Source organism: Staurois parvus, unplaced genomic scaffold (assembly GCF_062004578.1).
Source record: "Staurois parvus isolate SC_StPar_1 unplaced genomic scaffold, SC_StPar_1.0 ptg000139l, whole genome shotgun sequence".
In the NCBI taxonomy this organism is placed as follows: domain Eukaryota; kingdom Metazoa; phylum Chordata; class Amphibia; order Anura; family Ranidae; genus Staurois; species Staurois parvus.
Genome location: NW_028317935.1, coordinates 125,006 through 142,524, shown reverse-complemented (window position 1 = coordinate 142,524; position 17,519 = coordinate 125,006). Strand labels below are relative to the sequence as shown.

Genomic DNA, 17,519 nt, shown 5'->3' with positions numbered 1-17,519 from the left:
TTTGCAAATGATTTCCATTTGGAGGGGAAATGTGCCAAGGCTTGTTTTGAAAGGCCCATGGTCTGTTGAGAGACCTCCAGACTTTCATGGGGGTGTTAACTGTGCTTAAAAAGGAATGAGACAGATGGTATTGTAGCCACTTCGTGGCCAGAATTTGCTTTATTGGGTTCCTCAATGCCGCCTCTTCAATCTGCGCCCATGGTGTTTGACGAGTTTGCAGCTACCAATGTTTGGCTTTGAACAGTTAAATTGCTTTGTAGTAGGTCTTTACTTATGGTGCTCCCATTCCTACTTTTGCTGTTGGGGTACAAAGATTGGAGTGTCTCACCCTAGGATGTTTGCCATCCCATATAAAGACGTTGATAGTACGCTGGAGGATGGCCAGTTGGCTCGATAAAAATGTGATAGGTAGAGTAGGAAATAGTATAATATGTGCGGCATGAGAAATTAATGGTGTGTGACACTGCCGACTCTAAGGCCAGAAATTAATAGATGTATCCTTTATGGCTTCTGCAAGTGGTTCTATTGCGAGGGCAAATATGTGCGGAGAGAGGGGGCAGCCCTGCCGCATGCTATTAGTGATATTAAAGGGCGATGATATCATCCCTGAGGTCCAGACCCTAGCAGATGGGAAGGAATAGAGGGCGAGAACAGCTGTAGATATTGTATACATTTTTGTACTGTTATATGCTTCCTGACTATGTAGCTCATGTGGTGGCAAGAAAAGTGGGCCCAGCTGCTGCACATATGTGCCCACAGTTTGAGGTTGTGTGCTGAGAATGAGTTCGCTACACATTACCAGCCCACTGACTGAGCTGTCTCCAACAGCTCTTGATCACCGATTCTTATGCCTCCAGCTCCTGATCTTAGCGTTAATCACAGTGGTCATGTGATCAGAAAGCACCTCTGCCTCTTCGCATTAAAGCCCACGTAAAGGGCTGTCAGAAGGGGCATGAAGGCGATAAGCAGTGGTCACCTTAAAAATTAGAGGGGGCCTCAACTACGGCCCCCAACAATTCCAGAGGGCTGCACGATAGCAGCACATTTTTCCACCTCACTGTCCCAAAATGTTGGACCTACTGCATTTTTTGCAGCATATTGCAATGCAGATTGAATTAGTTGAAGTACAAATAACCCCAGTCTTGATCTCTGTCAGTGCAAAAATAACCCCCAGCATTGGTGTCAGTGCAAAAACAACCCCCAGTGTTGGTGCCAGTGCAAAAACAACCCCCAGTGTTGGTGCCAGTGCAAAAACAACCCCCAGCGTTGGTACCAGTGGACGCAGTAATAACGCCCAACAAACTGCCCTGCATGTTGGTTAGTGGTAGTGAAAGTTAACCCCCCCCCCTTTGCTGGCCAGGGCAGTGAAAGTGTAAACCCTACTTCCCCTTCCCATGCCATACCCCTTACCTGTTCACATGTGCTGCTTCCCAGGCCAGGACTTCAGGCCAGGGGCTTAAAGTATATCTGAAAACCAAAGCTGATTTTTTTTTTTTGGGTAGAGTAGGGGAGAGCTGACCACTTTCCGTCCATAGGATGCACCCGAACGTCCTTGAATGGGAAGGGTGATATCTCGGTCATCACTGCAGCAATGACCAAGGCATTATTCTTTACGCCTGGCGATTCTGTATGGTTTAAAAGTAATCAGAAACCAGAAGCTGCGAGGATTTTGTCACTTCCTGTTTTGGGTATTTGTTTACAGGCTATTTTTAGCATGTGAAAGCATCTGATTGAACCAATCTGGGGTCACTGGTTATTGTTATCACAAGGGATGTGTACATTCCTTGTGATAGCAAAAAAAAGAGAGACTATGGAAAAATTAAATAAGTATATTTTTTTATAAAGCGCTCCTCTCCCACTGTGCTCGTGCACAATGGCAAATGCCTGTCAGTCCCATTCTCATACGAAAACGACAATCGTATCACACATGTGAGGTATTGTCGCGAACAGCAGAGTGAGAGCCATAGTTCTATCATGATTCCTCCTGTGTAACACTAAACTGGTGACCTGTAAAGGCTTTTAAAGCATCGCCTTTGGAAATGTTTAAGTACTGTACTTTGGCGCTGTGCCACGAGCATACTCAACTTAACCAGCTGATAGAGGTGTGTTGCAGCTGTCTTATTCCTTTTTAAAGTACATCTAAAGGCTCAATTTTGCAATTTAGACATGTCCCAAATCCTATTACTATGGGGTTGATTTACTAAAAGCATATATAGCGTGCACTTTGCAAAGTGCAGTTGCTTCAGAGCTTAGTAAATGAGGTAAAGCTTCACTTTCCAAAGAATACCCAATCACGTGCAAGGAAAATAAAAAAAAAAACTGCGTTTTTGCTCGCACATGATTGGATGAGGGAAGTCAGAGCTTCTGCTCATTTACTAAGCTCTGGAGCTACTGCAATTTTCAAAGTGCACAGTATATTTGCCTTTAGTAAATTAACCCCCATGTGTTGCACAATCCTTAAAAAGTAATCAAAAAACTTCCTTTACCTTCCCTGACTGAGCTGAATCTTCCATTTGACCCCTTACACTCCCCTTCCCAGACATTGTAGCTTGCTGTTGGTGGGTTTCAGCCAGAGGCTGTGCTGTCAATCCAGAAAGCAATGGGTAGGTACTGATTGACAAGCTACAGGCATGTGAATCAGCAGTCACAATGCTGCTAGCCATGTCCCCCTAAAACATTTTCTCATCCCACTGTAATGTAAGCAGGCACAGCCTATGTGAGTGGCAGCTCTGCTGTAAATTTGAGAGTAATGCAGCATTGCTGTTACCCCATTACAGGAAGCTGCATTAGGTGGACTGCACTGGCAGGCTCAGCAGGTATTTGTGATACTTTGCAGGGAGACGAAGGGAAAACCGTAAGTACAGATGTTTCCCGCACATATTTTTTAATGAGAAGCCATAGTTCTATTGTAATACAACAATGTGCCTTTTGAGTACTTAAAAGTACTTTAACTACCCCCCCCCCCACCCAGCATTTCTGTCATGGCAATCTTGAGTAAGAGGAGATGATTCATGTAGCATTTACTTCTTGGAATCCATCTGCCCTTAGCTCAAGCATGTAGGCAGGAGGGTGTTCTTTGCTAAGAAAACTCCTCCTCCCCTCGTGAAGACTCCTGGGATGTGTGATGTCATTTGCCTAGGCATGAAAACCAGGAAGTAACTGAAGAAACGTAAAAAAAAAAAGTTTAAAACAAGTAAATATGATATACTTTACTAATGCTAGCTGCGTAAGGATTAAAAATAGTGTTGACTGAGAGGGTGAAGTTCTGCTTTAAAGTTCCGCCTTAAGAACTGGTCCCCTGCTCCACGTTAAGGATTGGCACCTTTGGGGGAAGGGAGTGTAACGCATACCCAAAATTGACAGGTACCCGTTCCCACTTCCGCTGCGACCACTTAGGCGATCGGAAGCAAAGGTTGTCCTCACCCCTCCCTCCCCGCAGTCTTTGGGGACATGTGACAGGTCCCAGAAGACTACAGACCCATGCAGAAAGTGCAGTTCTAGTTGTGTAGTGGGCACCCAGCTATAAAGCCACAAGCTGCCACAGCCGGGTGCCCACACAGAAGATGCCACCACCGGGAATACAGGGCGGCCGATGAAACTGGCTGTGGGTAGGGGGGGGGGGGGGGGGGACACATTGTAGGATCAAGGGGCAGGTGAGTGGATATTTTTTAAAATTCAGCAGCTATAGTTTTTGTAGCTGCTGACTTTTATTTTTTTACATTTGCACTGCATCTCTGCTTTAAGGTGCCTATCCTGTATGCATGACATGAGTTGTGACAATATTGGTACTTCAATGCTGCCAGCACTGGCTGCCAGTCATGTAGGGGAAAGGGCAATCAGACGTTTGTAAACCTTGTACAGCTTCTCATTTATATCCTCTTATAACCTGTTGCCTGGAGAGGTCTGTGAGCACTCCCTTTGCCCCTCTTTGCTTGCATAATTGAGATTCAGGTGCATCAGTTCATGCCTGGACTTTGGACTGATCTCTGTCATATTAGACATGGTAAACCGTTTTACAAAGTCAGGAATTATTGGAATCGGCCATGGTTTAATGTCTCCGCTGCTATTATTCCCAATGGATGCTAATTTACACCACTTTATTGTACATGACCAGTATACTAGCAGCATATCATATCTAGACTAAAAAAAGTAATTTTTAATATTTACATACAAATTCTACAATTGTTTTATGTTATTGCATTGCTTATCCTTTAGGAGATGGGTAAATTTAAATTCCATTAACTGTAATTTACTATTTGTTATCCTTCTGTTTTCTTGTAGCTTATCTAAGGTACAAGGGCTGCACACTACAAACTGGTATTCCATGGATGAAGGCCATGAGAAACGAAGAAAATATTATATTAATGTATGTCGGTCTTTGATACCTGTTATAGGGTGTGATCCCTTTACCTCAGTGTGCCAAATGGAATATACTAAAGTCTCTGTAAGTATAAATGCTCTCAGAAGGTCAAAATTTGAAACTGCACTTTGATATTTATGTGCATCTTTGTCCACAATGAATTAAAAACTGGCACCATATAGGCTAATGAAAGCAGCAGGGAGACTGAATCTGCTCATGTAGCAGAATGAAATGGAAGCTCCCCCTGCACTAAACCCAGTCTGGAGGTATTTGTTGGCTCGAGGGGGGAAAGATCACTCGCCAGTGGCGCGCACTCGCTGCTGCCGGTGATCGCTGTGTCCAGCAGACACTGGGTACGGTAAACGGCCAATCACAGTGGCCTTTTACCACGTGATCAGCTGTGTCCAATGACACAGCGATCACCGGGTAAATACAGTTGACGGTTATCGTCTGCACTTTCGTCACGCTGTCACAGCGTGAGGAAAGTACTGCCTACAACCGGCATTTGTCACCGAAGGGGTCGGTATTGATTATCAGGGCACTGATGATCAGTGCCACTCATCAGTGCCACCCACCTGCCCTGCAGTGCCACTCACTTGTGCCCATCAGCAGTGCCACCTCATCAGTGCTGCCTATCAGTGCAGCCTCATCAACGCACATCAATGAAGGAGAAAAATTACCTTTTTTTTCAAAATAGATACAGAGAAAAACTTTTTTTTTCCCCAATTTTTTTGTCTTTTGTTATAATAAAAAATAAAACACCCAGCGGAGATTAAATACCACCAAACGAAAGCTCTATTTGTGTGAAAAAAGTGATAAAAATTTCATATGGGTACAGTGTTGCATGACCGCGCAATTGTCATTCAAAGTGTGACAGCGCTGAAAGCTGAAAATTGGCCTGGGCAGGAAGGGGATATAAGTGCCCTGTAGGCAAGTGGTTAAAAAGAAATTTGTCATCTCTGCTCAGTTTGCTCTGTTTTATAGAATGTTTGTTTAATACAGGGCTGTTTAAGTGGCAATGGGTACTTTTAAAGGGCAGAGCTTCCTTCGGAAGTGCCCAGTTAGGGGAACATAATGATGGGGCAGCAGGAGTGGAAGGTGGTTCAAAATTTGCATCAGACCCAATGTTTCTTTTGCTACAAAATTGCATGGTACCACAAAACTTTTGATGTTTTTTTACTGGACATTAGTGTAATATTCTAAACTGATTTGCTTATCGTTATATTAAGTCTGTGCCCTGGAGTCCGTTTAATGGACCTTACTATGGTAGTTGGCTTTAGCTATTACAAGATTGCTGAATTGCTTCTCAGTTCATTGCAGGCTAGCATTCAAGTTTTCTGATTGTTTTTCTGGTATGTGCTCTGCATGCATACTATTTTTGATTTTGGTTTATGCATTAAACTGCTGGACTCATGATGATTGCTGGTTAGATTTGAACCAGGTAAATTCATCCTCTTCTATTTGTTTCCCAAAACCAAAAATCGCCAGATGTTCAAGAAAAAGCGTTCCCCTTTCGGGTGTACACTCGGCAAATTTCCATGCTTCCCACTCTCATGGTCGGGATATATAGCTTTGAAAAACTCCAAATACAAAGGAAGTATGCCAATATCAGTATAGCCACAATCCTCCTTGCTCCTCTCTCAAATTAAATCAGTACTTTTATAATAGAGATGAAGTGGATGTTCTACTTCAAACTGCAGGCTTCATTACCAATAAAGAACTAAAAGTGGCCATACAAGGCTTGCATTTTGGCCAATTCTTGCTAAATCGTCCACAATTTGAGCTTTGAGTGGCCCTGTCAGCACCCACAGTGGAGGGTCTTTAGTTCTTTATTGGTAATGAAGCCTGCAGTGTGAAGCAGAACATTCACTTCATCTCTATTATAAAAGTACTGATTTAATTTGAGAGGAGCAAGGAGGATTGTGGATATACTGATATTGGCATACTTCCTTTTTATTTGGAGTTTTTCAAAGCGGTATATGCCAACTATGAGAGTGGGAGGCATGGAAATTTGGTGAGTGTACCCCTGAAAGGGGAATGCTTTTTCTTGAACACACGGTGATTCCTGTTTTGGAAAACAATAGAAGATTATCACGTTGGAATGAATTTATGGACTTTCATTAATTAGTCACTTATTACTTTGTTTATTAGCAGCAACACTGAATCACTTAGGGTTCATTTGTTGTTTTATATGATTTATTTAACTTATGGTGGCAGCAGTCTTTATTTGGGCATATTGTATTATATTTATTTAATTTTGTATAAGTTGCATGCATCTAGCGCAAACGTTTTTTTCACATAAATTCATCCTCTGCTCCGAAGATGAGACTGGATTTCCAAATGAGCTGATCTGCCAGTCAAAAGATGTAATGGAGAGAATACAGGGAATACAGACACATATTCTGTGATGGGGGCCTTTTACTGGGCTTACTAGATAATATGCTGTTATAGGAAATATAGATATACATTTAGCTAGAGCTATTTATTTCAGCCACTCTTACACATACATTTGTTTAAATGCTCATGTTTTCAGGATAAGATGGTTGAAAGTGTGGAGACCAGCAATCTGGGGGTGGCAAGCAAGAAGCCTGTTATAGAAAGCAGTGGCAAATTAATCCTGGAATATACAAATGGATCTGCATGTATCAATATGGAGGGAAACTCGACAACCTATTCTTCAGTAATACACCTTGTTTGCAAGAAAGGAGCTACTGTAAGTGTTTGTTTATGCAGACATGTTCATGCAGTTTGGAATCAGATTGGACGTTTATATGTGATTCTTGTGTGTATCTTCTTTTTTTTTTTTTTGTTTATTTTGCTGTTTTTTGTTTTTGTAAGACATGTTATTAATGCATTTGTGACATTTTTAAAGTCTCCCTTATTTTTCAGGACAATCTGGCTCATGTATGAATTGCTGTTCTTTCTTCCCGTGGGAAGGATTCATACAATTCCAGTTTGTCATGACTGAGGAAAATAAAATGGTGCCATCTGACAAAGCGCCAAATGAAGGTTTAGTGAGTTGGTAGTGGAGGTTTTAAATATTTACATTTACAATATTGTACTACATACTGCATTATGTAGCTAAGGGAGTTTGCATTGGCGCGAAAGAGTGTGTCTGCTATTTCTGGGTGGTATTGTTTTTATCTCGAGTCAATCTGAAAATATTGTGCAAGTACACCTAAAGTGTAGTTGAAGTCACAGAAAAAAATATGATGTGAGATAGACTTTGAGCTAAAAAATCTTATCTTTCCTACTTTTATTTCCATATCTTAATCATACAATACAGGACGCAGGAAAGTATTCATAGACCCTGGGCTATAGACTGGTAGCTTCAGGTGATTGGGCACTGGCAAAGCTTTCGAGAACATGCCTCCTGGGCGCATCCCTTATAACCCTACCCCACTCTGTGAGCCCTTATTTTTTTTGTTAGTCTCCTAAGGTGATGGACCTGTTCTCCCTTGCAAAAAATTACTCTTAGCTTAACTAGTTCACAGCCTTCTAATACCACAAATGAGGCAGTGCAACATTGGCATTCTTGGAAGCCATACGCAAACCCCAAGCTGTGAGGATAGCCTGTAATGTTGCTTTGAGCACTGGAGACTGTACAGACGCTTACCTTGGCACTTCATGCAATGCATGTCATCTGCTGCAGGGTGCTGTACAGGTCCAGAGCCAGGGTCTCACATTGGGTAACCCAGACCATGAAGACCCCTTTGGGAGTTTTGTCCACCATACAGGCAAAGCTTGGACTACATATACAGCGTTGTGGACAGGTAAGACAAGAGTTGCCCTGTATGACCTTTACTGTACAAACCGGAGCTTTGGTGAATGACCAGGTGTTACATAACATCACACCTCCAGTCGCACTCTTTAACACCATTTTTGCCTAAAGCACCTATTAAAGTACTCAGATGCTCCCTTCTGCCCTTTTGCCACAAGGAACTTTGCTACAGGATGGGTTACACTTGGTTGCTGTGTATTCCTTCTGGAAATGATTACCCTGTATTCTGTACCCTACTCTGTAAGTGCCCCACAGTGGAATACCACCATTTGTAGCTATGGTAGGAACGGGGGGGAAAAGAAGCCATGGCTAAACTCAAGTGGACAATCGCAAAGCAGGATCCGATTTTAGCACTATTCTGTGCATCTGACCCTATTTCTATTTCAGGCATGCAATAAATGGCCTACCAGGCAAAAGCAGAATCTTTGTCACAATTCTTCAGACAACTAAGGGCTTTAATACGGCCATCTTAGTTACTGCTTCTCCTGTTTCTCCATCTTTACGCAAGTCAAATCCAGATATGTCTGCCCTAAACGAGGCTGCCACAGATAGAAATGTGGAGGATATAGAAGCAGGTTAGAGGAGGGGGCGGAAGATTTTCTCCTCTACACTATTTTAATCCTATAGTGGGAGCTTCATGCAACATACAGTCAGGTCCATAAATATTGGGACATCGACACAATTCTAACATTTTTGGCTCTATACACCACCACAATGGATTTGAAATGAAACAAACAAGATGTGCTTTAACTGCAGACTGTCAGCTTTAATTTGAGGGTATTTACATCCAGAGCAGGTGAACGGTGTAGGAATTACAACAGTTTGCATATGTGCCTCCCACTTGGTAAGGGACCAAAAGTAATGGGACAATTGGCTTCTCAGCTGTTCTATGGCCAGGTGTGTGTTATTCCCTCATTATCCCAATTACAATGAGCAGATAAAAGGTCCAGAGTTCATTTCAAGTGTGCTATTTGCATTTGGAATCTGTTGCTGTCAACTCTCAAGATGAGATCCAAAGAGCTCTCACTATCAGTGAAGCAAGCCATCATTAGGCTGAAAAAACAAAACAAACCCATCAGAGAGATAGCAAAAACATTAGGTGTGGCCAAAACAACTGTTTGGAACATTCCTAAAAAGAAGGAATACACCAGTGAGCTCAGCAACACCAAAAGACCCGGAAGACCACAGAAAACAACTGTGGTGGATGACCGAAGAATTCTTTCCCTGGTGAAGAAAACACCCTTCACAACAGTTGGCCAGATCAAGAACACTCTCCAGGAGGTAGGTGTATGTGTGTCAAAGTCAACAATCAAGAGAAGACTTCACCAGAGTGAATACAGGGTTCACCACAAGATGTAAACCATTGGTGAGCCTCAAAAACAGGAAGGCCAGATTAGAGTTTGCCAAATGACATCTAAAAAAGCCTTCACAGTTCTGGAACAACATCCTATGGACAGATGAGACCAAGATCAACTTGAACCAGAGTGATGGGAAGAGAAGAGTATGGAGAAGGAAAGGAACTGCTCATGATCCTAAGCATACCACCTCATCAGTGAAGCATGGTGGTGGTAGTGTCATGGCGTGGGCATGTATGGCTGCCAGTGGAACTGGTTCTCTTGTATTTATTGATGATGTGACTGCTGACAAAAGCAGCAGGATGAATTCTGAAGTGTTTCGGACAATATTATCTGCTCATATTCAGCCAAATGCTTCAGAACTCATTGGATGCCGCTTCACAGTGCAGATGGACAATGACCCAAAGCATACTGCAAAAGCAACCAAAGAGTTTTTTAAGGGAAAGAAGTGGAATGTTATGCAATGGCCAAGTCAATCACCTGACCTGAATCCGATTGAGCATGTATTTCACTTGCTGAAGACAAAACTGAAGGGAAAATGCCCCAAGAACAAGCAGGAACTGAAGACAGTTGCAGTAGAGGCCTGGCAGAGCATCACCAGGGATGAAACCCAGCGTCTGGTGATGTCTATGCGTTCCAGACTTCAGGCTGTAATTGACTGCAAAGGATTTGCAACCAAGTATTAAAAAGTGAAAGTTTGATTTATGATTATTATTCTGTCCCATTACTTTTGGTCCCGTACCAAGCGGGAAGCACATATGCAAACTGTTGTAATTCCTACACCGTTCACCTGATTTGGATGTAAATACCCTCAAATTAAAGCTGACAGTATGCAGTTAAAGCACATATGGTTTGTTTCATTTCAAATCCATTGTGGTGGTGTATAGAGCCAAAAATGTTAGAATTGTGTCGATGTCCCAATATTTATGGACCTGACTGTACTTTCTAATGTTGATAAGCTCACTGCTGCTGTGTGCAAAACTTTTGGCTTGGTAGAACTTGATTCTCCGCCATCCCGTCATCCCCCTCTTGGGTACAAAGGGACCTGCAAAATCCATATGGACCTTCCCTGTTCATGAACAAATAGAATGTGCAATCTGTGATGATTGGATCATTCTAGAAAATATTTTCACTCCTCCAAAACTTTTTACCTTTTACTGTTGTTGATCCTACCATCTCAGTCTTAAAAATCTTGCTGTACCATTCAAAGATTCTCCTAAATAGTTTGAGGTGCTCCTAAAAGTTCTCTTTACTCTTGCAAGCCCAGCCCTGCCACCAGCTCTAGCTGCAATTTCAGTATGTCAAAATGCAGCAAACTGGACTAGGGCAATGAACAACATAAAGCACAGTTCTGGATTACAGGATTAACAGAGCAATTACAGGAGTTACCTTCTGCTTTGCTTTTTTGTGTGAATGTCCTAGAACATGTAATGACAGAAATTTCCAGAATGGCTCTAATTTCTGTTCACATTTGCAGAATTTGGTGGCTAAAACCCTGAGCAGCTGAAGCTGGTTTCCAGAAAGTTCCTTACACATTTTTGGGGAGGCACTTGACCAGTTCATCAGAGAGGTCACAGGATTGAAGTTTTTTGCTTCCACAGCAGAAGATTCTCGAACCTCCCCTTCCCAGGAGCCTATACCTCCTCAAAACACAGAGCACCTAACTACTGTTCCCAGGCTTCAACTTCAAAACCTAACTTCAGCCCTTCTTTTCAGCGCAAGACTTGGGCCACAAAGCTTTCCAAGTCTTCCCCAAAGCCCTGATCCCAATGAAGGGGCACCCTCACTTCTAAGAGTCGGGGAACATGTCTTCTGTTCAGCTTGCCCTCTCTGGGTCACAGACGTTCCAAACATGCAAATTCGTTTGGTAGTTTCAAAGAGTACTAAATAGAGTTCAAAACTCTACCCCCTTTCTTCTATCAGATCAACCAAATACTGCCCAAGAACAGTTAGATTAGCAGAATGCTCTGAACCATCTCTTGTCCCAGGGAGTACTTGGACCAGTATTCCCATTAGACCGGTTCCAATGTTTCTATTCGAACCTGTTCGCGTTACCAAAGCCCATCAGGGGTATTCCTCCTATTCTGGACATAAAATACCCTAACAAATACCTTCCAATTACAAAAATAGGCACGGAATCCACAAAATTAGTTATTGCCTCTTTGAGACCTAGGAATACCTGGTCTCTGTAGTTATCCAAATTGCCTATCTGTATATTCCCCTTCCCCTCATCAGTACTCTGTACTTTGCAGTGGCAGTCAGTCGTTTCCAGTTTGTCACACTGCCTTTTCGGCCTATCCTCTGCTCCTGGAATATTCAAAAAGGGTCCTGCTTCCAAGTCCACCATTACTCAATGGATAAGAAATCTGATCAGCTTGTGTTTATCTGTTGAATATATTACTCCGCTGCCCCTGAGGTGTCATGATACATGACTGTATTTGTCAACCTTTGCCTTTCTTTGAATAAAGAATTTAATAAGAAATTTGATTGGTAGAACTTTACACTTTCAAGGACAAACCACATTCTGGACTTTTAGGTACCCATTTCACCAGTTCAGTGCAAGTTTCGTCGGCATTCTGGCAGCCCAGGCCCCTGTAGCGCAGCTTCGTAACGCTGCCACCTGGTCCTCCATTCATACTTTTTCAATGATCTACCAGGTGGATGTTCAGTCTTTTGCGGATGCAGCTTTTGGCCACAAGCTTTTGCAAGTGGCGCTCTGAAGTTGGGTCTGTTGACCATAGTTGTTGTTGTGCTTGTTGGCACTGTCCTGTGTGCCTTTTTGTTGCCCACCCTTCGCATTCATTGTTTAAGCTCACCCCAGGGTCTGTGCATTCCTTACCTGTGTCCTGAACTATCTGATTAAGATAAGAGGAATTTAGACTTAACTTGTAAATTCCATTTTTAGGATTAAAGTACAGGACACCGGCCACCCCCCCTATATTCCTTGGTTACTTTGCATTTCTTTCTACAAAACTGAGGAATCATTGAGAGGGGCAGGATTATAGAGTAGGCACCCAGGGGGTATGTCCTCTCAAGTTTTGCAAGTGTCCAGTCATCGGAAGGTACAAACCTATAACCCAGAGTCTATGAACACTCTGCCTAAGTCTTTCTTTCCTATGTCTAGCTTCCAAGATGTGGAATTTACAAGTCAAAATTCCTCTTTCCTGTTAACAGCATCTGTGTAACAAGTCTGAATAGATATGTGCAGGTCAATTGGCACCATAGTTAAAACCAGTGCACTCTGTAATGTTCAGAGCCCAGCTGCCCCTCCTATTGTCTGCAATCTCTGCAATACATGTCTGCTCAGCCTTGCCATGCTAGAATTTTGCAGTATAAGGACAGGCGCGTCATCTTTAGAGTGAAACAGTATTTTAACCACCTCAATACTGAGTTACACATACTGTGTATATATAGGCTCATATTGAGGTGGTTATACTGGAATCATGGTTGAGGCTACTTTTCTGCAGTCGGCAATTCTTTTTACAGGGAGCAGAATGGGGTTCTCAGTCTAAAAGACCCCAGATCTCTCCATAAAGAGAACCTGTCACGGCCCATGCTATCACCAGGGATGTTGTTCATCCCTAGTGATAGCAATAAAGTTGATTACCGTTCCTCCATTCTCGTGTACAAAGGTGAGCGCACATGTAAGTCCCACACGCTATCACCAGGAACAACAGAGCGAAAGCAGTAATTCTAGCACCAGACCTCCTGTGTAACTCTAAACTAGTAACCTGTAAGGGCTTTCAAAGGGTCACCGATGGGGATTTTTAGGTATCATAGTTTGACACCGTTCCACAGGCGTACACTATTTTAAAGCATGACATGTTGGGTATTTATTTACTTGGTGTAACATTTTATATATTCCCAAAAAAAAATGTTTTCTGAAAATTTGGTTTTGATAGACCACAGTGCATATCTAGTACGACATACAAAATTGCACCAATGACCATTTTATTCTTTAGGGCCTCTGTTTAAAAAATGTTTGGGTGTTCCAGATAATTTTCTAACAAAAAAAATGCAGATTATTACATGAATGTGAGCAACGTCAGAATTGGCCCGGGGGTCAAGGAGTTAGTTAATCTCCATTATGCAGCAGTCTGTATTTTTATACCCCCACCTCATCCTAACAGTCTTTTGTATTTGCCTTGCCTTTGGTGGTTTTCTGCTTTAAAGTGATATTAATTTTTTTTTTTATTATTTATTAAAATAAAAAAGATTTTATACTTACCTGCTCTGTGCTATATGATATGGCACTGAGCAGCTATTGCCTCCCCTTTTTTAGTCCCCGCTGAGGCTGTGTGCTTCTTCTCTTCTGCGGGTGCCCCCTGAATAAGCCGGGTGATGGGGGGGGAGCCCCCATGCAAGCACACTTCCTAGCTGGGCTGCATGTAGCCAAAGAAACACACAGCGTCTGCAAGTCATGCCCCTGCTCACAGGGGTTTGACTGACAGCAGCAGGTGCCTATGACTCCACTGCCCTAAGTTACTCCTGTGATAGCAGAGAGTGAAAGGAGATCGGGGCTGCAGCCCTGACAGTACTTGATCATTCACTCAGCAGGTAAGTGTTTATGGATGCAGGTAGATAGATTAGGTAGTGGAGAGTTTTTTTTTTTTTACCTTTAATGCAGAGAATGTGTTAAGGTAAAAAACCATTGTGAGTTTAGAACCACTTTAAAACTGGATAGGAAAAAAAGGAGTTGGGGATGGTAGAGGAGAAAATTAAAGAGCAACACAGTTTTCCATGAATACCAAAACTGTAAAGAGATAAAAAGGTGTGAGTTCAGCTGTTCTTTAATTTATTTGTGAAGGGTTTCATGGGATCTTTAGCACTCTGCTGTATAGTTGTATGCAAATCTTTATAAAATAACTGAAAATTTGTCTTTCTCTCTCTCTTTTTTTTTTTTTTTTCTTTTGTAGTCTAAAAGTCCAATTTTTGTCACAAATCTAGATTGTGTAGCTACATTTCTATGGTACACAGAAGCTGCTTGTCCTGTTGTCAAAGAAACACACGGAAAAGTAAGTTAGGGAAAGCATTCTTTGAGAACATGTTTTTAATTTTGATAATATTTTAGTAGAATATGTAAATATAAGAAATATAGATATTGTAAGTAAAAGGCAACGCTTTTTTTTTTTTAAATTTAAATTTTTTTGCCATCTGTGTTCCATTATGGTGATAACGATAAACATGACAAAGAGAGGGTGTTTCTCCCTAGTGGGGGCACAGGCAGCAATAAAAACTTTACAGGTGTTCTATTCCCTCTCTACTGCGTCCAAAACAAAAAAAAAATCCATTGCCTTTAGCTATATTTTAAGAGAGAATATTTAATGCATCCCATGTAGTTTAGGTAGTTTAATATCTTTTAAAAAGAATACTGTAGATGGAAATGAAAACACATTTATTTTGAATATTCAACCTGCAAGATATCAAAATGTTTACATTGTGCAACAGACAAAGGATCCATGCACACTGGCTTCTGCTTTTGGCTGAAAAAAAAACACTAATTTTGAGCTTTTTTATTGTACTAGTATTTAGGCTCATTTAGCGTTGTTGTTGGGTTTTTTTTTTTTTTCCCCTCCAGACACTCTCCAAAACACAAAATAGAAGTTTTTTTTTTTTGGTTTTGTTTTGCCACTAAACAACCTAATGTGCATGTACACATATGATGGCATTAGTTCTACATGCAAAACGCTGAACTCCTCTACAAGCAGAGTTTAAGCCAGTGGTCATGGACCAATAAAAGGCTTTTGTTTGGTAAACTGTTTTAATCATGTAGTTTAAGCTATTAAATGGATAAAAATGTGGAATAACTAAAATTTTAGTTATTCTAAACAACTGTTTTTAATCAAATGTTTTTACTTTTTTTTTTCTAACACAATATATTTATTTCTACACCGTTCTTCTTTCTCTGTGCATAGAGATAGGAGTAACACAGCTTGAAGAAGTTTATAAATAAGTCTGCACTCCGATGATCCACAGAAGTATAGCCAAGCTGTACTTCTCCTATTAAGAACTTGCATAGAACGTATTGGATAAACATAGCATAGTGTGTGGATTTGTTGGGAGAGAAATTTATGCTACTTTTTCAACTAATTTGTATGTATGGTTTTGTGCACAGAAGGAATGTGATGGGTCATTTTATTATGTTTATATACTATGGGGTTAATAATTATTTGATCCCCTGCAGATTTTGTAAGTTTGCCCACTTCCAAAAAATTAACGGTGTATAATTTTTATCGTAGGTGTAGTTTAAATGATAGAAACAGAATATTAACCAAAAATTCAGAAAAAAACATGATAAAAACTGTATAAATTGAGTTGCAGTTCAGTGAGTAAAACAAGTATTTGATCCCCTACCAACTAACAATAGTTCTGGCTCCCACAGACTGGCTATGTTCTCATGTGGTACACAGATTAGTCCTGTCAATTTAAGAAGGTACTCCTAAGGACAACTCGTGTGTCTAAAAGACATTTGTCCACAGAATCTCTTCCATTCAAACCTCACCATCATGGGCAAGACCAAAGAGCTGGCAAAGGACATCAGGGACAAGACTGTAGACCTGCACAAGACTGGAATTGGCTAAAAGACTTTCAGCAGGAAGATTGGTGAGGAGACAACTGTTGGAACAATTATTGGCAAATGGAAGAAATACAAAATAACCATCAATCACCCTTGGTCTGGAGCACCATTCAAGATTTCGCCTCATGGGATAAGGATGATCATGAGAAAAGTGAGGGATCAGCCTAGAACTACACGGGAGGAGCTTGTGAATGATCTCAAGCCAGTTGGGACCATAGTCACCAAACAAACCTTTGGTAACACAATAAGCTGCTATGGATTGAAATCCTGCAGCACCCACAAGGTCCCCCTCCTCAAGAAGGCACATGGACAGGCCCGTCTGAAGTTTGCTAATGAACATCTAAATTGGGGGTCAGCAACCAATAGATCATGGCTAGGCTAAGCGACTAGCCACGATCTGTGCTTGCCTACCCGCCATTCCAGAGCATCAAACAGTGCAATGCAGAGGGACTACTTGTAAAGTTTGAGCATTCGTAGGGAGAAAAAAAAAAAAGAACCGCATAAGCCAATGCCTGCTCTGTAGAGCTGCTCTTGTCCCATGCAGAGTGATACCAACTGTATTCCACCTCTTATCCCTGCTAGCGGTCTCCAGAGGTGCCAGCAGCAGGAAAGAGATCTTCAGTTCAGTGTAAAGCAGTACACTGAGCATAATAGTATTGGGCTGCTTTCACATTGGTGTGCTGCAGTTTATCCACACCATGGGTGCAGTGCAGTGTACCTGCAGCTTTCTTGTGGGTTTGCTGCCCTTAGCCATAGACTGCTATTATACCCTATGGGTTTGGAATACTTTCTGGAAGCGCACAAAAAATCCCGAATGCAAGAGTTTTGTGCGCTTTCAGAAAGTGCACCACACCTGCAGGATATAAGTCTATGGCAAAGCGCAGCTAATCCAGGAAAGTGATAGAGATGCACTGCACTGCATATGCGGTGCAGGTAAAGTGAAACACATCAGTGTGAAAGCAGCCTTGTGGGGGATCAGAACAGTAAGGGTTCATTTAAATTTACAGTTTGGGGGATGGTAAAACCCCATAATTTAAGATGTCTTTTTAGTACCCCGCCCAAACTGCACCCCCTTTTGCTGTGACTAGGGGTTTGCACATGTTGCAGCCACAACAAGGAGATATACACTCTGTCATGGTTGGTGGAAGTAGCACCTGCCAAGTATGACCCATTCGAGTGAATGAGACTGCTCTGCAAGTGCCCTGCAACCTCGTATAGTGCAGCAAATCAGGAGTTAAAGCAGGTAATGTTGTGTTGCTTTCTCACCACCTGCTTTAACTCCTTGGACCCTGCAGAAACATGCAGTTGCAGGGCGCTTGCAGAGTGACCCCATTTACTTGTTTCATGATTGACAGGTGGTAGCACCCACCAAAATCAACAGATGATTTCATTCCTGCTGCAGTGTGTGTAAACCTTTTGGCTGCTGCCTCAGCAGCTAAAGGGGGT

General features: G+C 41.9%; 1 protein-coding gene across 1 annotated transcript in view; it reads left to right on the top strand.

Annotated features, from left to right (window-relative positions):
- The window catches only part of IGF2R (insulin like growth factor 2 receptor), a 217,169-nt gene that overhangs the window by 114,072 nt on the left and 85,578 nt on the right, over positions 1–17,519 (top strand). Inside the window, exons 18-20 of the mRNA XM_089673497.1 lie at positions 4,282–4,444; positions 6,894–7,073; positions 14,413–14,511. Of these exons, the coding sequence (XP_089529623.1) occupies positions 4,282–4,444; positions 6,894–7,073; positions 14,413–14,511 (442 nt within the window). The remainder of the gene's footprint in view (positions 1–4,281; positions 4,445–6,893; positions 7,074–14,412; positions 14,512–17,519) is intronic.